A 23,107-nucleotide genomic window follows, 5' to 3' on the forward strand; every position below is an offset into this window, starting at 1 on the left:
GAGGATGGGGGGACAGGCCTATAACCCCTTCCGCTCCTGGGGAACCAGGCTCTTGTGGCCCACAGGGCCCCCTTAGGGCAATCTGTCAGCATGCCCTTGCTGGGTCAAGCGGCCTGGTCATCAGGCAGCCAAGGCCAATGCAGAGGTCACAACTGACGTTCGAGACAGGAAGAGCCAGAGCTGGGAGAAGGGGTCCAAAAGCACCCAGATGCTCCCCGCCCCTGGCAGGGACATGCAGACCCTCCCGCCCCCAGTCCCTGTGCTGTGATTAGAAGGACTGGAAGAGATGGAGGCAGGGCAGACCTGGCCAGCCCTTCTGGGGTTCCCCATTGTCCTCAGGACTTGGAGCACCCCAAAGAGGTGGCCTCCGCAGACGAAGAGCGCATCCCTTCTTTCTGCTCTGCCAGGCCTCAACCCCGTCCATCTGTGGCAAGGGCAAGCCAGAGACGGTCAGGAAACCCGTGTGACCTGGGAGGGGGACTTCTGACAATGAAAGCCCAGACCTTGAGTCACTTTCACAGAGAGATTTATCGAGAATGCTAACAGCACAGGATACAGTACTTCCCAACAAAAGGTGCAAACGCGTCACTTAGAAAGGCATGCTGAGTATTCTTTGCTTCACATGTATTAAAAACCTTACAAAAATAAAATAAAACTGCGTGCTGCCCATCTTTTCGAATAGTAAAAGAACCTTATGAAAAATCACTGGGTTTTACAACAAAAGACACAAACGGACATTTTTATGTAAATTTATAAGGCAAACTCTTTATATAATAAATAGGTTACAGGGATTCCGTGGGGGTGTTTTTCAACGTATACAGGTACATTCAGACAGGTTTACTGAAATGGTACAAATTTCCTTAATAAATTGCCTTTTGTTTTTAAATATATCAGTGCTTTCAGTCATTTGGCTATACACAAAGAACCCTTTTTTTTTTTTTAACACTACAAAAAAGCAATCAATATTTTTTTTGTTTTTAAAACGACCTACTTATTTTCTAAAGTAATTGTCCCGAAACACAAAACCCGAAGGTTAATGCCATCAAGGCTGAGTCTGCCCCAGGCTCTCCCTACCCTCCACACTTCCCCCATCCTCGGACAGGCTTCTGGGCTGGGTGGCCCGTGTCACTGGCCTCCAGGCTGGGACAGGGAGTGTAACTGCGCCTCCGGAGGGCAGCCCTCCCCCACCTGGTTTTTGTAGCTACTACCCCTCCCTCCCCGTGCAAGTGGCCACCACGACCGGCACTGTCCCTGGCCTTTCCAAGGGGGGCTGCCGGACACGGAGCAGAGATGTGTCCCATGAACCCCAAACAATGTCTAATGCTGGGTGACAGCTTCTCTGAGGGAAGGGAAGAGGGTTTCTCAATGCCACATTTTGCCAGGGATCAGAGAGCCCCCTCCCAAGTCAACTTACTGCCCTGGGACATCACATTGGTGTTGTGCATATGAATGGGGTGGGGAGGGGATGCTGTGTCTTTAATGGTAACTTCGCGGGACCCGCCTTGGAGAGGATCATCCAAACGCCAGGCCTGTTCAGGAGGAGCTGCTTCTGGCGGGGAGCACTCACCTCCCAGCGCCAGCTGGGCCAGACCCCTCCGAGGACCTCCGGGCCCCACCACTTAGGCCATCCACCCTCCCTCCCCACTTAAGCGAAGGCAGCTCCACACATCCAGTCCTCTCCTGGCTACCCTCGCAAATGCCACCTTGTCTTTCCTTAAAAATAACTCTGATGTGAGTAATCTTGGGGTGGGGGTGGGGTGAAGCCAAAAGAATCCACTGGGTGGTATGAAAGGGGTTTTGCTCTTAGAGGATGGCCACGTGTCAGCCAGAACCGGACTCTCTTTTGTCTTTTTGTCTTTTGGGGGGGTTGTGGCTGACCTGGGCAGGGGGCCATCTCTTCAGATTTCCCCGGAACGGGGGAAGAGGTAGGCCCTCTCATTTCAGTCACCGGCCTCCTCCCTCCAATTTTTGTTCATTTGTAAAGAAATGGTGTCTCTGGAACAATTACTTTAAACATGGTTACAATACAGACTTCAGTTCAAACACATAAGAGATTTACTTAGCAAAGTTCCTTTCACCCACCAAAAACTACACAAATATAAGCCTCAACACCACAGTTAAGAGGACCAGTAGAGAGTGTCTCATGTTTGGAACACAAAAGGAAAAATCAAATCCAAACCAAACCCAAACAGAAACCCCCCAGAAAGACAAGGCAAGGGCAGGGCAGGAAGGAGAAAGGAGCGCAAACACAGCACGCGCTACAGTGTCCGGATACTCGGGCCGGCACGTAGTTAGTAACAGTCCTGGTCATATTTGGTCATATATTCATCAACTACTGACTCTGGAGCGGCTGTTATTGATTGAAGCAGGAATAAACTCAAACAGAAAAAGGCGGCCTTGGTAGCAAGGGAAGGAGCAGGCTTCAAGTTCTGTGACCCTTTCTGCACCCATCGTCCTCCACAGAAACACTGAACAGGGGGCCTCACCGGCCGGCAGGGCTAGCGGCCCACGGGGGCTAACTCCGGCATTGCCTTCACTTCTGGTCAGAAATCACGTGCATTTACACATGGGGACACCCACCTGGGAGTGGCAGGACATCAGCGCCAGTGGTCTCCTGGCCGACTCTCCCCTACCCGGCCCACTGCTAATACTGAACACCAGCTTCAGGGTGAGCACCTCCCACCCAGCTTTCTCTCGAGGGTCCTGAGGGCAGCCCAGCCACCCAAAGGGCCAGAGACCCATTCCTCTTGTGAACGTGGGCCTCAGAAGCAGCAATGGCGCAGGGATGGAAGCTTTTGGCCCTGGTGATTATAATGCTCTCTGCTTTGGAAGAACAAGTTTCTAGTTTTTTTTTTTTTTTTTTTGGTGTTTTTAAAAAAGGATCAAAAAGAACCGTTACAGCTAAACTCTCTAGCAGATATTGCTCATTTAGAATTACAAAAGCAAATGCAATTTACTGGTAGGCTACGGGAGAAGAAAGGGGTGGTTCTGGAGTCTTCTCCAACTCCTGGTGGGGGCACACCGGACGCATGGGGTTCTGGAGTCCCTGGGGCCCTTCCTGGCCTTCCCATCTCCCCTCCGTCCCCTGACTCCCCACGCTGATCACCACGCCCAGCTCACTGGCAGGGGAGGGAGAAGTCGAGACTCTCTGTGGGTTCCAGCTCCCCCACCCAGAGCTGACTACACTCCAGTCTTCCCCAGGTCAAGGGAGCCTTGGCCACCTGCCCGTGCAGGTGATCTGTCCTGCACCCAGTCTAGGGACACAGCTCACAAGCACAAGAGACTAGGAAAAGGAGGGCACACCCTGGGTGACGTTTGGCGCCTGCCCTGGCTTGGCACGAGGCAGCCCTGGAGACACCAGCAGGAGAGCCCACGGATCTGCTTGGACAGAAGAAGTGACCAGCAGACAGAGTTGTCGGTTTTTTTTGTTTTTTTGTTTTTTATTTTCCCTTGTCCTATGCTATGGTTATCAGAAATATTGTAATTAAGCAACAGGTATCATTTTAACAGGTCTTTTGTGTGTGGCGCCACAAGCAAAATGAGTTTATAATTGTGCAATATACAGATATATATATAAAAATTCCACTGCTTTTTGTGTCTAGTTGGTGCATTAAATAAAAGGGACAGAAAAACTAAAGGCAGAACTAAAAAGCAAAACAAAGCCAGCCCCAGGATCAAGGAGCACAAGCAGCCTAGGCAGGTGTCTCTAAGTCACGAGGAGCATCACTGGACACACGGACACTGCAGGAGGGCACTGTTCACCTGATTCCTCTCCCTGCTAAGCAGGCCAGGACCAAGGGCAAGAGAAGACGGGAGGCCAGCAGAGCCAAGGCCATGTGCGAGCCTCCCAAATGTTCTCAAATTCCAATGTTGGGCTTCCACCCAGGAAGGTGGGGACTGGACTGGGCTGGGCTGGGCTGGTGGGGGCTGCTCTCCTCGCACCTGTCCTGCCTCCGCCCCAGGGTTTCTCCCACCCGCCCCTCCCGACAGGGCCCGGTGGCTTCAGGAGGTGGCCAGGCGCGAGGTGAGGGGCTCATCCAGCACAGCCTCTGTCCTCACCTCTGGAGTCAGAGGGGAACCCGGGTGGCAGTCTCATGAAGGGGCTGCTTCCCAACACTCTAGGCCCTAAGACCCGGAGGGAGAGTGAGGCAGGGAGAACTGGCCGAGGGGGTGGGAGGGGACTGGAGTCCCTGGGGGACAGGGTGCCCAACAGGCAGATGCCGAGGGATAGACGTCACGCCCTCCGTCCAAGTTCCCTACGCGTCAGTGACTGGGGTGGGCTTTGTCAAGACGAGGAGAGAGCAGGAAGTAGGGTGGGACCGGTGGTGCCAGCTTGCGGCCTGCTGAGTCACCGGTAAACATTCCACCTCCCATACCAAGAGCTGGGCTCCTACGCAAACCTCCGTACCCAATTCCAAAGAACAGGTCACAGGCTGGCTCCTCAGGGACTGCTACCAAAGGACAGACTGGCTCTCCAATGACAAAGTGGCCCAGAGTCTCAGGTGGCTTCGGGCTGGATTTCCCTTGGCCTGTACTGCTCACCAGACACCTCAGGCCAAGCTCGAAGTATTTTTAGATCAGCATTTTTGCAGAAGTTTGCTCTTTTTCATTCAGAAACATCGAAATGTAATTTTCTGCCAACCGTTTTCTAGGTTTTCCTTCTAATGCTTGAGAATTGGTCTCTGTGTTAAATTTTTCTCCTTTAATATGTAATTATAGACCCTGGAGGAGGCAGTATCCTAGTGACTTATAACAATTAAGACAACGCCTTTTCTAAAGCTTGACACAGTATCTAAAAGAGAAAAACACAAAAGTGGAGAAAATGAACAGGTTCTTTCGGAGTGTAGCTAGTTCGCTGATGGACAGAGCAGAGATGGGCCCTGCAGACAGCAGAGAGAGAGCATGGCGGGCAGGCAGGAGCAGGGCATCCTGGGGACCGAGGGGGTGCACAGGGCTTGGGACGCAAAACACTCACTGCTCACACCGGGGCCACTTCCTCCCCGGCCTGCTATGTCTGCGGGAACCGAGGGGCTTGCCCTGCCAACTTCCACAGGGGACTCTAGAAACAGCTCATTTCTGTCGGGTTAAACTCGAATCAGGAAGCAATGTGGGACAACCATAAAGGTCTCAAAGAACTGGTGACCCGTGACCATCCCCAGCCCAGTCAGGGCGGAGGGACGGATACACAGCTCAGGCTGCCCAACTCCAGTCAGGTACACCAGGTGGACTCAGTGCAGACCTTTCTGCTCTTGCCTGGGCTTGAGCTGCTTATTAAAAGTTGGATACAAGTCAGAGGTCCTGTCAGTTAAGGAAACGCCTGCCCTACCCAACTTGGCTGTTGGCTTCTGGTGATAACCCTTCTTTCAGGGTCCCCTTCAGGGCAATGACAAACAAGGCTTGGGGCCAGCAGGGAGCTTCAGGCCCATGCAACCCTGATGGGCTGGGTGATGTGGCATTTCTAAGGGGCCCCAGTGCCTCTGTACTAGTGCCTGGCTGTGGTCACGCCCCCACTCAAGGCTGGCTACCCCACTGATGACAAGCCCTCCAGTGCGGGGCAGGGCAGGACGAACCAGGGAGAGGAGGTAGAAACTAACACCTAGATCAAGGGTGGGGACGACTGAACGCGACCTTCAAGGCTCCAGCCCCATGGGCATGTGAAAGCTGTTGGTCAATGCCTGTATTTTTCACATAGTCACTAAAAGATGCCCTCAATCTTTGTCGAGTTCAAGAACACACATACCCGAGGCCCCCTTAACACAGGGTGGGACACAGCCTTCCTCCAAGCTCCTGTTCAAATCGACCTCAAGGCAGGGCAGCCACAGGGGCCATCCTCAGCTTAGACTCATGACAGATGGAAGGGGAGAGGAGAGTGTAGACTCTGCGGAGCCTGAGGCGCCAGCTGCAGCTTTGGGAACCAGAGGGAAAGAAGCTGGGGGAGTGGGGGGTGCTGGCCAGCCCTGGGCCCGACTGCCAACTCCTGACTTTGCTCCCAAGAGCCACACTGCACTGGACTAGGCACATTGTATAAAAGCCAGACCAAGCCCAACCCATGTCTTCTTAGTGACAGTGTCTCAGCAAACTGGTCGGATGCCACACACACATGGGCAGGTGTCCTTTGGAGGAGCCAGGAGTTCCAGGATCACAGAAGCCTACCGAGTGAGGCCACGTCAGAGGTCAGGAGCCTTTTGTCCTCCGAGGAAGGGGAGTTAGGAAGGCCTCGCACCCTCCCCAGACCGCCCACTTCCCTTCCTGGGGAGAAGCCAGAGGAGAAGCTGGAAGGTTTGACAGCAAGTGCAGGTGTAAGGAATCAGGCTGACATGGGTTTTGTTGCAGTACTTGCCTTTACAGCATAAGAAAATGGATACAAATAGGCTAAACAGGCCAGCTATGACTCTACGAACCAAACGGGGCAAACTCCCTTGCTTCTAACCATTCCGGAAGAGACAAACACTGTTTTATCTGAAGCTACTGATTGGAACTGTCGACTACGGTTCCTGATCACTAAGACTGGCAAGGAAGTGCTACACGGTTTCTATGATGTTTCACTCCTTCAGGATCACACCAGAACAAGGAAGCCGGGGACAAGAACAGAAATACACAAGACAACACACATTTGACAGGTCACTGCAGCAGCTCACAGGTGACGTGCTTGTGGGTGTTTCTGGAAGCATAAGACTGCTGTCTCATTTTGCTACTTTGATAAGGTACTTCTCAGTTGGACAGATTTAGATATAAGAGACATCTCTGTAAACACAGAAAAGGATATACCAATATGATGAAGATATGCAGCTAAATAAGGACTTCCTGAACAGAGGTTAACAAGACAGGAACCCAAATTAAAACTTGTAAATTAAAACCCATCCCAAGCCCAAGCCCACTACTACCCCCAGCACCACACCTTGGACCAGAGAGAAATGTGTGATGCACTGGCCCCACCCAGCCTTCTCTGTTAGACAGGACTTCCTAAGAATCAGAGGAGCTGAGGGCTGAGACTGGGCGCTAGGTCAGGTCTCAGGAGTGTCTGCACTACTGTAAGCCAGGAGGAGCTGGGCAGAGTCAGCCAGAGGCCACTGTCAGGATAGCACAGGGGCCTCAGAGACTACACTGGGGGCCTCAATGCTGCACCCAGCTAACACACCCACCCAACTTCTCCCGCCTGCTTCTCTGGAGCTGAAGTTTTTGCAAAGGCTTGTTGCTTAGGGTTGGAAGAGCATTTTGCTTTTTTTCTTACCAGGGAAGAAAGGCCTACCTAGGAGAACAAAACCTTGTTGCTCCTTCATTCTCTGCAGGGAGAGAAGCCCTGAAATGCTATGGCCAGCTCTCATTCAGCGGAGACCGGGGCCTCCTAAGGGGCTGGGGCTGCAGCGTGAAGGCAGAGGGATAGGCAGGGAGACTTCTACAGGGCCAAGAGCCTACAAGCGTTAGCTCAGGGTATGGTGGGGCACTGCGGCTGCCTGGAACAGAAAGGACAAAATAGAAGGAGAGAATGGAAGAAATGAAAGGGTAAAATGAAAGGAAGAAATGGAAGGAGAGAAGAAAACACAATCAGGAAGTCCTTATAAAATTGCAGCAAACACTTAGAGTTTCGAAGCTTCGTGGGAACCCTATGTGCTAATCCCACTTTAAAACAAGCGCAGATATGTACAAATACAGGCAGTCTGAACACTGTCACTTCTGGTGGCTGGAGTGAGCCAGTTTTCTCTCAGAGCATCTCTGTTTGTTTTGAAGTGGGAACATGAAGACTCAATAGTGCAAATAATTCTAAGCTGTCCCTAAAGTAGTAGAATTGGAAAATAACTGAAAGAACAGTTTTCCTCCCCCGCCCAGGCCACTATGTCCCTAACTACCGGTAAAGACAGCCTGGAGTAACTAGGAACCCCTTCTGCCCCACTGTGCTGGGTCTGGTCCCCACCCTGGGCCAGCCTGCTGTGTCCTCGGCTGGCTGTTCTCCCAGCCTCTCTCTCTAGAGCCACCCTCTGGAGAATGTCCCCTGAGAGTGGACAATGCCACCTTGCCCATTCTCCGCTGGCTCAGGCCAGTCTACAGCCAGCAGTTCACATGATGGCTCCTCCCAGGCCATGTCAGGACTGGAGGGGACAGGGGTTACTGTTCTGTTCGGGCAAGTGTCCTGGTCGAGTTTGGATGGGTACCGGCGTGGGACCAGACTTGGCCTGCCATAGGTGGTCTTGCAGGGGCCAGAGCTACTTGCCATCTCGGTCTGCTCTGCTAAAGAATCCCGCTGTCTCTCCTGCCTCACACCTCCTTGTCCCGTTATCGCTGGGAGCGGGAGGTGGGGGGAGCTGGGAGAGGTGCAGGCAGGGTGGGGGCAGGAGACTGGGGCACCAATGGCACGGAAAACGGGTATTTTCTAAACTGCTCTCTGTTCCTAATGACCACCAGCAGCGTGCCACTCCTGCCCCACACAGGGTAAAAAGGGTTGGGTGGGAGGGCAGGTGCAGGCGTTGCCTAAGCAGCCTGACAAACAGCTTGTCTGGTCAGTAGTATCTGCAGCAAGCCTTGTTGAAGGAGCCTAGTTTAGAAAAGTGCAAAGCTACTTCTGGCCCTGGTTAGGTCTTCAACCTGACTGTGCTTGTCGGTAAGAAAAACATCCCAATGCTCCAACTACTCCCACCCTGAAGCCACGAAACTCTAAGTTTACTGAAAGAAAAAAAAATATTTTTTATTTCAGTTAATCGGGAAGCTTTGTCAGAGCCCTACCCATAAGGAGAAGAGACAACAGCTGCCTTTATTCTTGTTGGTTTGCTTTTTCAATCCCCTCAGTTGAAAGTCAGCTAACTCTCTCTGTCACGGGCGTCCGGCTGTCCACAGGCTCCTCTCTGTTTGGCCTTGGCATGGAGGATGAAACAATGTCTTTCCGCTCTCCCTCCCCTCGGTGTTTGTACTTTTCTGCGGCTGTGGCGGCAGGAGCAACCGCGGGCTGAGTCTTAGCTGGTTCCTTGGGGCAGCCGTCACTCTCCAATGAGCCTCCTCGTGCCATCTTCTCCTCCTTGCAAATGCTGCTGCTTAAGTCCTGAGGCTCGGGGGAGCTTTTGGGGTCCTTGGAGCTTTCAGGCTCAGGCGGGGGCAGAGGCGGCAGCAGCGGCGCGGGGGCCTTGGGGGACTCCGAGTGGTGGTGGTGGTGGTGGTGCTCCTTCTTGGGGGGTGAGGAGGTGCTGCTGCTGCGGCCCTTGGGGCTGCTCTCCTTGCTTTTCCGCCCGGGGCTTTTGCAGGTCTTCAGTCCTTTCCCGCTCTTTTCGCCCATGGTGGACACCAGCAGGGGCTTCACCACTTCTTTAACCTCGATGCTGACGGTCTCCCGGGTCTTGCGCTTCTTAATTGGGAGCACGGTCTCCTGCACAGACCGGATGGAAGACTCTTTCACGGCTTTCTTCTTGGCCTCGGCAGCCGCGGCTGCCACCACGCTGCCGGGCTTCCGGCCCCGCTTCTTAGGAATGGCCTGGGGGTCAGCCTCTGCTTTCCGCTTCCTGCCTGGGCGTTTGATGACCATGACCTGGGTGGACGTGGTTGCCCCTCCCCCTTCTGCCTTGCCCCCCGCCGAAGCTTGGAAAGGCATCTTGACGAGGAGCTTCCCAGGACTCTTCTCCATGACCCTTTTCACTTGCACGCCCTCGGACGCTGCTGCCTTGGGTCTCGCAGTGCCACTCCCTTTGGGCCGCCCCCGACCTCTGCCAGTTCCTGGAGCTTTGGGAGATTTGGGCTTCTTAGGTGGTTTCTGCTCTCGCCGGGAAGGGCTCCCTCTCCCTGTGACCGTGAAGTCAAAATCATTAGGGTCCAGGGAGGTGTCGCCTACCTTTTCGAAGTATGCAATCAGCTCCACTTTAGAGCGGAAGGCTTTGCCCTGGGGGCTGGGGGAAAATGGAGAAACACAAAGAATGATTAGCGGCTTTCCAGGACAGTGTCAGAGATGGGGAAGTGCGGGAGAGGGCCATGAGCTCTCTGAGAGGATGTTTAACTGACACACCTGATCTCACTAGTAAACAAGAGTCTAGTGAGGAAAAGCCACAGCACACTGTCACTCTAGGGGCACCAGAAAGGCTGTGTGTGAAGCCACATGGCACAGGCAGGCCTCAGAGGAGCTGGTGTGCAGGCGGCCTGTGCAGCCTGTTAAAATGCTTGGGGCAGCCTGGATTGCCCAGAGTACCCTCCTGCCACTAAGCCCCCCAACCCAGCCCCGGCCTCTCCACAATCCAGCAACCAAAGGGGTCAGGCCTGTCACAGAAGGGACCCCAGGGGCCCTGCCTAGAAGTCAAGCTGGAGTACATCCCGCTGGTCGGTGCCTGTGCCTGATCCACATGTCTGAGCCCAGGCATGTCGCTTAACCTCTCTGGGAATCTGTTTCCTTCTCTGTCAACAGGCTAACACTTTGCACACTCTTCTCAAAGGTGATGTACACTTAACCCTCATTACCCACAGTAGTGATGTTCCATAAAGTCCCCGTAAACAATAAATTAGCAAATACTGAACGAGCCTTGTTCAACCTCAGCTGGGAACTTTTCACCACCCTGGGTATGCACATGTCTGGGAAAGCACCACGAGAATTTTTAGCGAATAGGCCAATTCGCAAATAAGGAACCCGTGAATAATGAGGATCGATTGTAATTAAATAAATGATACACAAATGTCCTTTGGAAAGTGCTAACATTTTCTGCATCATTCCAAGGGGTATAACTGAAATGTACTCATTCCCTGTTCCTCTAAAGCTCAAACTCTGGAAGTTGCTCTGTTTCAACAGAACAAGTTCAGCTGGACAAATATCAAAGGGACAGATGGAAAGGCACGTCAGTGCTGTTGGTCTCTCTTCTCTGAGGCCATGTTAGAAGGCACACCTTTCTCAAAAGTGATTCACATAGTAAAACAAAAATCAGAATAGGCTGGGCACTATTAACTTCTTCTTCTGTTTCAAGGAAAGAAAAGAGGGCAGTCTCACGGTTTGGAGAAAAATCCCTGCAATGAATGTTCTCCAGGGGGGACATGGCAGACCCCGGGAGCTCCAGCTGCCATCAGTGCTGGGCTCACAAGCTTGGGGGAGCAGGCTGCAGTGGGCCCGGCTTGGGACAGGCTCTTGTGTCCTTGAGCACAGCAGGCATGTCACCCTGAGTGTCTTCACTGCCTACATGTCGGACTCTGCTCTCTGTACTCTCCAGGGCTTTGTCTGGATCCTCACTGGACCCCTTGGGTAGGGTCTACTGCTACTCGTTATTCCATTTTCCAGGTGAGGAGGACATGAGGCACAGAACTCAGAGCATGGCACTGTGTCCTGGCCTTCTGGACACAGGCCTTCTAACACATCTGGTGGGCATTGTGTCCTGGCCTTCTGGACACAGACCTAACACATCTGGTGGTCTGGCCTTGGACTTATTTAAGGCCTGGCCTGCCTCGCCCCAGGAGGCGGGGCTACACACTCCCACCAGTTTCTGCGCACCTGCCCCACCCCCAACCCTCGCAGCCCTCCAGACCCCGCAGAGACAGGAGCTGCTCTTACTTACTTGATCAAATACACGTCATACTTCCCAGCGGAGCGGCCAGATTTCCTTTGCTTCAGTTTTCGTGTCCAACCTTCAGGCAGGGTGGGATCGTCATACATGGGTCCCCGGTCGCGAATGATTGAGCGCCGCTGTTTGGGGGACGCAGAGGCCTCTGGGACGGCCGGAGCAGAGCCTGACCCTTCGGACGTCTCTGCCTTGCCTGCCTCAGCTGGCTCAGCAGAGTGGTGGGCAGACTGCACAGGCTCATGTTTGCCCTCTTTGTCTTCTTTCTTATCCTTCTTCAACTTCTTCAACTTCAGGGGCTTATCCTTGAGGCCCTGGAGGTCTTGGTCTTCTGACTTTTCTTCCCTGAAGTATTAAACAAGTATGTAAGTATCACAAAGAACACATCAGTTTGCAGAAAAAGTCAGCACCGTCAGGCAGGCTGGGGGGGTGCCCAGCACAGAGCAAGTCTCTAACTGCTGCCCAGGGCTCTGGTACAAGAAGGAAGCAACTCCAGACTGGTCTGCCTTGTCATGAGATGCTCCTTCCCAAGACTCCGCACCTGGAGAGGGCCACAGCCCTCCCTACCCGCCTTCCTGCTGGGACAGAAGACAGCCCCCTATTCCATTGATGGGAGCAGATCCCGCCTTGGCAATTTCCTGCACCCTGGGGCCAGTGTTTTGCCAGGATACTCTATGGCCAGGTCACAAAGCGGTCATCTGCAGGCGGTGTACAGAGGCCTCAGGATCACAGGCACCCTTTAGCAGCAGACATGAAAAAATGGCAAGGGCAAGACCATTCTTGCCCTGTGTCCTCAGCCAAGAATCCTCCTGGCCCGTAGGGCTCGCATCTCTGCCAGTCACTGCCCCTCTCATCTATTCCAGGGAGACTGGGCAGTGAAGGGGACCAGGGCACGCTCTGGCTGTACCAACTGGAAACTCAACCAGTGCATGTCACAAGAACACACATTTCTGAGTCTTGGGTCCTGATAAACTAGGTGTGGCCGACCAGTTCAGCCTTTGGGACTGGCTTACTAGACTTCCATGTGTAAAGGATGGGAAAGGAGGGCATGACAGCAGCACAGCAAGCCCAGAAAAAGGCTGCCCAGAACCTTCCAGTTAGTTTGCAGTCGCGGACAGACTAGACTCCCCACTTTCACACAACTCACAACATGATTCACACCCTGAATAACAGGGGGCTTCCTGGGTCCTGGAAAGGTCTGGCTTCTGTGGAGCTCTCGTTTATACTCCCCAAATAATTTTAACACCATGGGGCCAAGGACAAACCACAGGCCACAAGGAATGCCTGTTAAATACAACCAAGGGGTGGAAGGAAATTAGCGAGGTTCTGTTTTCAAGAAGGACAAGGTTGGGATGTAAATAGGTATTTTCAAGGTTTTTGAACTTATGACCTCTTTATGCTTTAAAAGGATATGACGTGTGGGCCGTGACCCATACTAGGGAGGAGGTAAGGTAACCCTACACAATATGGTTACTCAGCCTGCAGCTGACCAGGCACAGTTTCACTTTCCAGCTCGTCACCGAGAGCAAACGCTGCCCAGGGTAGAGACTAGGAAAGAGGAAAAGAACCTGGCTTCGGAACTAGTCTCTGGATATGCGTTTCAAATGAGAAGTGGCTCCATGATGGGACGTCAAGCCTGGTTTCAGTACCCCAAGAGCTTCCGGCCCCTCGGCCAGCACAGTCTGACCTGTACAGACTACACAGGTTCCAAAGAAGTCTCCAAGAGTCTCCTTTTCCTAGTGGAGGGAGTAAAGGACCCAAACCCTTGATGGTTCAAAGGGCAGTTCTGCCCACACAAACATCCAAGGACCACCTTGATGAGGCACCACCTTGGTGGCCTACGTCCTCAGTGCTTGGTCTTGAGCGCGGAGCAGCACATTCCCCAGAGGCACAAGGGTGCCACGCTCTCCAGACCACGCAGCTGTGGTCACAAAGGGGACTGAAGAGAGCCCCAGTGATGGCTACCCCAACAGTGAGAAATGAAAACATGTGAGGAAAGAGGAAAAAAGTGATTGTTATACACTGAATTGTGTCCTCCCAACATATGTGCTGTAAATCCTAACTTCCATGCCTTTGGTTCTAATCCCATTTCTGAATGGGTTTTCTTTGTCATGTTAATGAGGCAGGATTACTGTAGGATGCATCTTCAGTCAGTCTCTTTTGAGATATAAGAGATTAAACAAGTAAGCAGAGCACAGATGGGGAAGAGAGATGCCAAGCCACATGAAGACCGTCCAGGAGCAGAAGCTCAGAAGAAACAAGGACCTTCCACCAGAGCAGTCGGAGAGAGAAAGCCTTCCCCTACAGCCTGCACTCTGAATTTGGATTTCTAGCCTCCTGTGAGAAAAAATTTTTTTTCTTTGTTAAAGAAAAAAATATTCCTGTTATAGCAGCACTAGAGAACTAAGACAGTGCTCCCACCGCCCTCCCCTCACCCCCTCCCTTCCTTAAGGTATAAGGTACAAACCATGAATTGCTCCTATGGAAGTTCAAGCTGAAACTGAAGAAAATCAGAGCAAGTCCACAAGAGCCAAAGTATGACCTGGAGTACATCCCACCTGAATTTAGAGACCATCTGAAGAACAGCTTTGATGCACTGAACACTAGTGACCCTTCGAAGACCAGACGAGTTGTGGAATGACATTGAGGACATCATCCACGAAGAAAGCAAGAGGTCCTTAAGAAAAGATAGGAAAGAAGGAAAAGACCAAGATGGATGTCAGAAGAGACTCTGAAACTTGCTCTTGAGTGTTGAGCAGCTAAAGCAAAAGGAAGAATTGATGAAGTAAAAGACCTGAACAGAAGATTTCAAAGGGCCTCTCGAGAAGACAAAGTAAAGTATTATAAATTAGATGTGCAAAGAGCTGGAGATGGAAAACCAAAAGGGAAGAAGAAGCTCGGCGTTTCTCAAGCTGAAAGAACTGAAGAAAAAATTCAAGCCTCGAGTTGCAATAGTGAAGGATTCTATGGGGAAAATATTAAGAGACGCAGGAAGCATCAAAAGAAGATGGAAGGAATACACAGAGTCATTCTACCAAAAAGAATTAGTCGATGTTCAACCATTTCAAGAGGTGGCATATGATCAGGAACCGATGGCACTGAAGGAAGAAGTCCAAGCTGCTCTGAAAAAAAAAAGCTCTGAAGGCGTTGGCGAAAAACAAGGCTCCAGGAATTGACGGAGTATCAGTTGAGATTGTACAACACAGTGAATGTAATTAATGCCATTGAACTGGACATTTAAAAGTGGTTAAAATGGCACAAAAAGGACAGAAAAATGAAATCCTGATACATGCTGCATGGGCGAACCTTGAAAACACTATGCTAAGTGAAGAAGTCAGACACCAAAGGTCACATCTTGCATGATTCCATTTATATATCATGTCCAAAATAAGTAACTCTATAGAGGCAGAGGAGCCCCAGTTGCACAGTGGTTAAGAGCTACGGCTGCTAACCAAAAGGTCAGCAGTTCAAACCCACCAGCTGCTCAGAGAAACCCTATGGGGCAGTTACACTCTGTCCTGTAGGGTTGCTATGAGTCAGAACTGACTTGAGGGCAACAGGTTTGGTTTGGCTTTAAAGAGACAAAACAGAGATTAGTAGCTGCTTAGGACTGGGGAGGGGGAGATGGAGGAGTGACTGCTAATGGGCATGGGGTTTATTTTGTGCAACACTGTGAATGCAGTTAATGCCACTGAATCGCACACTTTAAAGGAGTGACTTGTACGGTATGTGAATTCTCTCCGAAGTTTTAAAAAGCCCAATAAAACAGCTGCTGAATTAACCAATTACCTTAAGTCGTGAAAGCAGGCTTTGCATCGCCTGTGCAAAGTTGTAGCTGGCCAGACTGGCTGGCACGCAGGCACTGGAGGAAGCCGACCGGGATGCCAGCTCTGGAGTCCGCGACACAGTAACCACGACAGTCAGAAAGGAACTTAGTTCAAAGAGTTTGAGGACCAGGCTATTAGCCATGTAGAAGGTTGTCAGCTAAATGTTCGGAGGGCATTTGATCAATCGTTTTATTGTGGTAAAATATGCATAAGATAAAATTTACCGTTAGTGGCATTTAGTACATTTACAACGTTGTGCAACTATCACCACTATCTAGGTTCCAGAGTATTTTCATCACCTCAAAGAGAAACTCCCTACCCTTTTCTTTTTAAAATAATGTTTATTGTGCTTTAAGTGAAAGTTTACAAATCGAGTCAGTCTCTCACACAAAAACTTATATACACCTTGCTACACACTCCCAATTACTCTCTCCCCAATGAGACAGCCTTGCTCTCTCCCTCCATTCTCTCTTTTCATGTCCTTTTCACCAGCTTCTAACCCCCTCCACCCTCCCATCTCCCCTCCAGGCAGGTGATGCCAACATAGTCTCAAGTGTCCACCTGATCCAAGAAGCCCACTCCTCACCAGCATCCCTCTCCAACCCATTGTCCAGTCCAATCCATGTCTGAAGAGCTGGCTTCAGGAATGGTTCCTGTCCTGGGCCAACAGAAGGTCTGGGGGCCATGACAACTGGGGTCCTTCCAGTCTCAGTCAGACCATTAAGTCTGGTCTTATGAGAATTTGGGGTCTGCATCCCATGGCTCTCCTGCTCCCTCAGGGGTTCTCTGTTGTGCTCCCTGTCAAGGCAGTCATCGGTTGTAGCCGGGCACCATCTAGTTCTTCTGGTCTCAGGATGATGTAGTCGCTGGTTCATGTGGCCCTTTCTGTCTCTTAGGCTCATAATCACCTTGTGTCCTTGGTGCTCTTCATTCTCCTTTGCTCCACGTGAGTTGAGACCAATTGATGCATCTTAGATGGCTGCTTGCTAGCGTTTAAGACCCCAGACACCACTCTTCAAAGTGGGATGCAGAATATTTTCTTAATAGATTTTATTATGCCAATTGACTTAGATGTCCCCTGAAACCATGGTCCCCAGACCCCTGCCCCTGCTACGCTGGCCTTCGAAGCATTCAGTTTATTCAGGAAGCTTCTTTGCTTTTGCTTTAGTCCAATTGTGCTGACCTCCCCTGTATTGTGTGCTGTCTTTCCCTTCACCTATAGTAGTTCTTATCTACTAATTAGTGAATGCCCCTCTCCCACCCTCCCTCCCTCCCCCCTCTTGTAACCACAAAAGAATGTTTTCTTCTGAAACTATTTCTCAAGTTCTTATAATAGTGGTCTTATACAATATCTGTCCTTTTGCAACTAATTTCACTCAGCATAATGCCTTCCAGGTTCCTCCATGTTATTAAATGTTTCACAGATTCCTCACTGTTCTTTATCGATGCGTAGTATTCCATTGTGTGAATATACCATAGTTTATTTATCCATTCATCTGTTGATGGGCACCTTGGTTGCTTCCAGCTTTTTGCTATTGTAAACAGTGCTGCAGTAAACATAGGTGTGCATATATCTGTTCGTGTAAAGGCTCTTATTTCTCTAGGATATATTCCGAGTAGTGGGATTGCTGGATCGTATGGTAGGTCTATTTCTAGCTTTTTAAGGAAGCGCCAGATAGATTTCCAAAGTGGTTGTACCATTTGACATTCCCACCAGCAGTGTAGAAGTGTTCCAATCTCTCCATAGCCTCTCCAACATTTATTCTTTTGTGTTTTTTGGATTAATGCCAGCCTTGTTGGAGTGAGATGAAATCTCATTGTGGTTTTGATCTGCATTTCTCTAATGGCTAATGATCGTGAACATTTCCTCATATATCTGTTAGCTACCTGAATGTCTTCTTTAGTGAAGTGTCTATTCATCTCTTTGGCCCATTTTTTAATTAGGTTATTTGTCTTTTTGCAGTTGAGTTTTTGCAGTATCGTGTAGATTTTAGAGATCAGGCGCTGATCAGAAATGTCATAGCTAAAAACTTTTTCCCGGTCTGTAGGGAGTCTTTTTAACTCTTTTGGTGAAGTCTCTGGATGAGCATAAGTGTTTGATTTTTAGGAGATCCCAGTTACCTAGTTTTTCTTCTACGTTCTTTATAACGTTTTCTATACTGTTTATGCCATGTATTAGGGCTCCTAACATTGTCCCTATTTTTTTCTTCCATGATCTTTATCGTTTTAGGTTTTGTATTTAGGTCTGTGTTCCATTTTGAGTTAGTTTTTGTGTGTGGAGTGAGGTATGGGTCTTGTTTCATTTTTTTTGCAGATGGATATCCAGTTATGCTAGCACCGTTTGTTAAAAAGACTGTCTTTTCCCCCATTTAACTGTTTTGGGGCCTTTGTCAAATATCAACTGCTCATATGTGGATGGATTTATGTCTGGATTCTCAATTCTGTTCCATTGGTCCATGTATCTGTTGTTGTACCAGTACCAGGCTGTTTTGACTACTGTGGCGGTATAATAGGTTCTCAAATTAGGTAAAGTAAGGCCTCCCACTGTGTTCTTCTTTTTCAGTAATGCCTTATTTACCCAGGGCCTCTTTCCCTTCCGTATGAAATTGGTGATTTGTTTCTCCATCTCAGTAAAAAATGTCCTTGGGATTTGGATCAGAATTGCATTAAATGTTTAGATTGCTTTTGGTAGAATAGACATTTTTATAATGTTAAGTCTTCCTATCCATGAGCAAGGTATGTTCTTCCACTTATGTAAGTCTCTTTTGGTTTCTTGCAGAAGTGTACTATAGTTTTCTTTGTATAAGTCTTTTACATCTCTGGCAAGATTTATTCCTAAGTATTTTATCTTCCTGGGGGCTACTGTAAATGGCATTGATTTGGTGATTTCCTCTTCGATGTTCTTTTTGTTGGTGTAGAGGAATCCAACTGATTTTTGTAGGTTTATCTTGTATCCTGATACTCTGCTGAACTCTTCTATTAGTTTCAGTAGTTTTCTGGAGGATTCCTTAGAGTTTTCTGTGTATAAGATCATGTCATCTGCAAACAGAGATGATTTTACTTCCTCCTTGCCAATCTGGATGCCCTTTCTTTCTTTGTCTAGCCTAATTGCTCTGGCTAGGACCTCTAGCACAATGTTGAATAAGAGCAGTGATAAAGGGCATCCTTGTCTGGTTCCCGTTCTCAAGGGAAATGCTTTCAGGCTCTCTCCATTTAGAGTGATGTTGGCTGTTGGCTTTGTATAGATGCCCTTTATCATGTTGAGGAATTTTCCTTCAATTCCTATTTTGCTGAGAGTTTTTATCATGAATGGGTGTTGGACTTTGTCAAATGCCTTTTCTGCATCAATTGTTAAAATCATGTGGTTCTTGTCTTTTGTTTTATTTATGTGATGGATTACATTAATTGTTTTTCTAATGTTGAACCATCCCTGCATACCTCGTATGAATCCCACTTGGTCATGGGGAATTGTTTTTTTTTTTGATATGTTGTTGAATTCTATTGGCTAGAATTTTGTTGAGGATTTTTACATCTACATTCATGAGGGATATAGGTCTACAATTTTCTTTTCTTGTGGTGTCTTTACCTGGTTTTGTTATCAGGGATACGGTGGCTTCATAGAATGAGAAACTCCCTACCCTTTAAGCATTAACTCCCCATTCTCTCTTCCCCCAGCCCATGGAAACTATTAATCTGCCTTCTGATACTAGGCATTTGCCTAATCTAGGTCTTTCATGTAAGTGGGATTATGCAATATTCGTCCTTTGGTGTTTGGTTTATTTCACTCAGCATCATGGTTTCCATGTTCATCCACGTTTTAGCAACTTAGTAACTCCCCATTCCCCCAGCCGCTGAAACTACTAATAAACTTTTGTCTCTACGCATTTGCCTATTCTACATATCTCATATAAGTGGCATTGTACAGGATTTGTCCTTTCATATCCAAAACTTCACACAGCATAATGTTTCCCAGGTTCTTTGACCTTGTGACATGTATCAGAACTTCATTTCTCTTTATGACTGAGTAATATGCCATTGTATGAATGGATGACATTGTGTTTATCCATTCATCTGTTGAAAGAATACAACCCTGGCGCACACCTTTCCTGACTTTAAACCACTCAGTATCCCCTTGTTCTGTCCAAAGAACTGCCTCTTGATCTATGTAAAGGTTCCTCGTGAGCACAATTAGAAGTGTTCTGGAATTCCAATTCTTCACAATGTTATCCACCGTTTGCTCTGATCCACACAGTCGAATGCCTTTGCACAGTCAATAAAACACAGGTAAACATCCTTCTGGTATTCTCTGCTTTCAGCCAGGATCCATCTGACATCAGCAATGATATCCCTGCTTCCACGGCCTCTTCTGAAACCGGCCTGAATTTCTGGCAGTTCCCTGTCGATATACTGCTGCAGCCGTTTTTGAATGATCTTCAGCAAAATTTTGCTTGCGTTGGATATTAATGATATTGTTCTATAATTTCCACATTCGGTTGGATCACCTTTCTTGGGAATGGGCATAAACATGAATCTCTTCCAGTCAGTTGGCCAGGAAGCTGTCTTCCGTATTTCTTGGCATAGAGAAGCTGGACTATATGAAGAACAGGGCATCAGGATTGGAGGAAGACTCATTAACAACCTGCATTATGCAGATGACACAATCTTGCTTGCTAAAAGTGAAGACGACTTGAAGCACTTACTAATGAAGATCAAAGACCACAGCCTTCAGTATGGATTGCACCTCATCATAAAGAAAACAAAAATCCTCACGACTGGACCAATGAGCAACATCATGATAAACCGAGAAAAGATTGAAGTTGTCAAGGATTTCATTTTACTTGGATCCACAATCAACAGCCATGGAAGCAGCAGTCAAGAAATCAAAAGACACGTTGCATTGGGCAAATCTGCTGCAAGGGACCTCTTCAAAGTGTTGAAAAGCAAAGATGTCACCTTGAAGACTAAGGTGCACCTGACCCAAGCCATGGTATTTTCAATCGCATCATATGCATGTGAAAGCTGGACAATGAATAAGGAAGGCCGAAGAGGAATTGACGCCTTAGAATTATGGTTTTGGCAAAGAACATTGAATACACCATGGAGTGCCTGAAGAACAAACAAGTCTGTCTTGGAAGAAATAAAGCCAGAGTGCTCCTTGGAAGTGAGGACAGCAACGTAGTGTGGCCACGTTATCGGGAGGGACCAGCCCCTGGAGAAGGGCATCATGCTTGGTAAAGTAGAGGGTCAGCGAAAAAGAGGAAGACCCTCAACGAGACAGACTGACACAGTGTCTGCAATAATGGGCTCAAACACAGCAATGATTGTGAAGATGGTACAGGACTAGGCAGTGTTTCATCCTGTTGTTTGAGTCAGAACCGATTCAAGGGTACCTAACAAGGACTAATGATGTTGATCCTGTTTTCACGTGCTTATTGACCATTTGTATATATATTTATCTACATATTTTTTGAGAAATGCCTATTGAGATTTTTTGCCTATTTTTTAATTAGGTTATTTGTCTTTTTATTATTGAGTTAAAAGAGCATATGTTTTCGACACGAAAACCTTATCAAATATATGATTTGCAAATATTTTTTCCCATTCTGTGGGTTTACTTTTTACTTTCTTGATGGTATCCTTTGAAGCACAAAAGTTTTTAATTTTTGTCAAGTCCAACTTATTTTTTCCTTTGATTGCCTGTTTTTTTGGTGTCGTATCTAAGAATTCTATCCCAACTCCAAGGTCACAAAGATTTACTCCTCCATTTCCTTCTAAATGCTTTAGAGTTTAGTGTTCATATTTAGGTCTTTGATCTGTTTTGAGTTGTTTTTGTATATAGTATGAGGTCAGGGTTCCACCTGATTCTTTTGCATGTGGAGATCCAGCTGTCCCAGCACCATCTGTGGAAGACACTACTGTTTCCCCGCAGAATGGCTTGGCACCAAATAATCCACTTTGGAAACACTTTCTTCTGGCTTCTGTGATAGCCTTCACCCGGCCTCCTACCTCACTGTTCTAGTGTGCCGTCGAGTCGATTTCGACTCAGTGAACCTATAGGACAGAGCAGAGCTGCCCCATAGGATTTCCAAGGCTGTATTCTTTATGGAGGAAACCCTGGTGGCGTAGTGGTTAAGTGCTATGGCTGTTAACCAAGAGGTCGGCAGTTCGAATCCACCAGGTGCTCCTTGGAAACTATCGGGCAGTTCTATTCTGTCCTATAGGGTCACTATGAGTCGGAATCGACTCAACGGCACTGGGTTTGGTTTTTTTGTTTTTATTCTTTATGGAAGCAGATCGCCAGGTCTTTTCTCCCACAGAGCTGCTGGTGGGTTCCAACCCCTGACCTTTTGGTTAGGAAACAAGCTCTTAACCATTTCACCACCAGGACTCCTTTCTATTTCACTAGTGGTTCCTTTTTAAAGTTTCCTATTGATAATTTTTTTTCCTACCTTTGTATACTTCATGTATATGTTTTTACAGACTTATCAAAGTGTTGGCTGCTTCTATTGAAGAAGAGAATTTTTGACAAAATGAATTTTCAACATGGAGGCAACATTTTGGGGAAAAATAAAAAGAGATATCTAGTGAAGGGAGGAAGCTCAGGGCCATTCACTTTATGTGATTATCTCATCAGTAACTCCGAGGGCTGTCTTCACTTTCACTATTTTGCCTCTCCCTAGTGCCGCTGTGTCTCGTCCACATGCCTGCCAAACTTCTGCTTTGTGACAAGGGTGGCCACTGAGCCCACATTCTGACTTCACCTTGATCCCATAGGAATGACCACAGAGTAGACAAATGGGGAAATACCTTTACTATTGTTGGAAAACAAGAACGCTGCCATCAACATCTGTGGTGCAGTGAATTAAACATGGCCCTTTTAGCCATGCATGGTCTTGGAACTCCGGCTCAGTGACGTGGTGGGAGTATGTAAAAAAAGGTGCTGTGGCCCACCAAGGGGATCAGACAGCTTGCTAACAATGCAAATAAGGTACATGGAACACTTGCGGGGGTGGAATCATATAAATAAGATGAATGGAACCTTAATGACAGGATTGGTCAGTTTGCCATCCTGCTAGGCTTAAAATGAGCCATTCCGGAGGTGGAAAGATGGGACTTCACTACCACCAAGAAAGCATGTCTTTTGGATTCGGGGTCCCTGCACTGAGAACTTTTTAGACTCAAGAGAGAGGGCTTTAACACCAGAGAAAGCATGAGATGGCAAGAAGTGGCGGCAAGAGCGGCAGAGAAAGGCAGCAGCAGAACCAGGAGATCGGTACAAGACGGTGTGGTGGGCTTCCCGACCTATCAAACGAGACAGCTACAAGAGGCAAGCCGACTCATGGAGCGAGAGAGCTGTGTGTCTGCGGTGTAATGAATTTCTTAATATAGCCCTTCTAGCCATGGTGTTTGTGACTCATGCACAATGACTGAGTGGGACTACGCAAACAAGGTATATGGAACCTGTGATGGTTGGGGTTATGGGTCAACTTGGCTAGGCCATGATTCCCCATGTTGTGTGGCTGTCCCCCATTTTATGTGTTGTGGATTCTGACCTCTACATGTTGATGAGGCAGGACTGGTGGAGGGTGTGTCTTGTGTCACAGCCTAGCAGGAGGGCAGGACTCAAGTCCCACTCTTAACTCAAGTTACGCCCTTCCCTGGGGGATGGCCTGCATCTAAGATATATGTGTGGATGACCTGGCAGGCTCTCTCTCCATATGGATCCTGTGTCTAGTTTGTGATCAAGTGACCTCTGGTTCTTGGGCCCGA

At 48.6% G+C, this 23,107-nt stretch overlaps 1 protein-coding gene across 1 annotated transcript in view; it reads right to left on the minus strand.

Annotated features, from left to right (window-relative positions):
- Positions 1–906: 906 nt before the first annotated feature.
- MECP2 (methyl-CpG binding protein 2) overlaps positions 907–23,107 on the minus strand; it is a 69,026-nt gene continuing 46,825 nt past the window's right edge. Inside the window, exons 2-3 of the mRNA XM_023540772.2 lie at positions 11,508–11,855; positions 907–9,866 (exon numbers count right to left, since the gene is read on the minus strand). Of these exons, the coding sequence (XP_023396540.2) occupies positions 8,789–9,866; positions 11,508–11,855 (1,426 nt within the window). The 3' untranslated portion in view covers positions 907–8,788. The remainder of the gene's footprint in view (positions 9,867–11,507; positions 11,856–23,107) is intronic.

This window comes from Loxodonta africana, chromosome X, assembly GCF_030014295.1.
Source record: "Loxodonta africana isolate mLoxAfr1 chromosome X, mLoxAfr1.hap2, whole genome shotgun sequence".
NCBI classification, from domain to species: domain Eukaryota; kingdom Metazoa; phylum Chordata; class Mammalia; order Proboscidea; family Elephantidae; genus Loxodonta; species Loxodonta africana.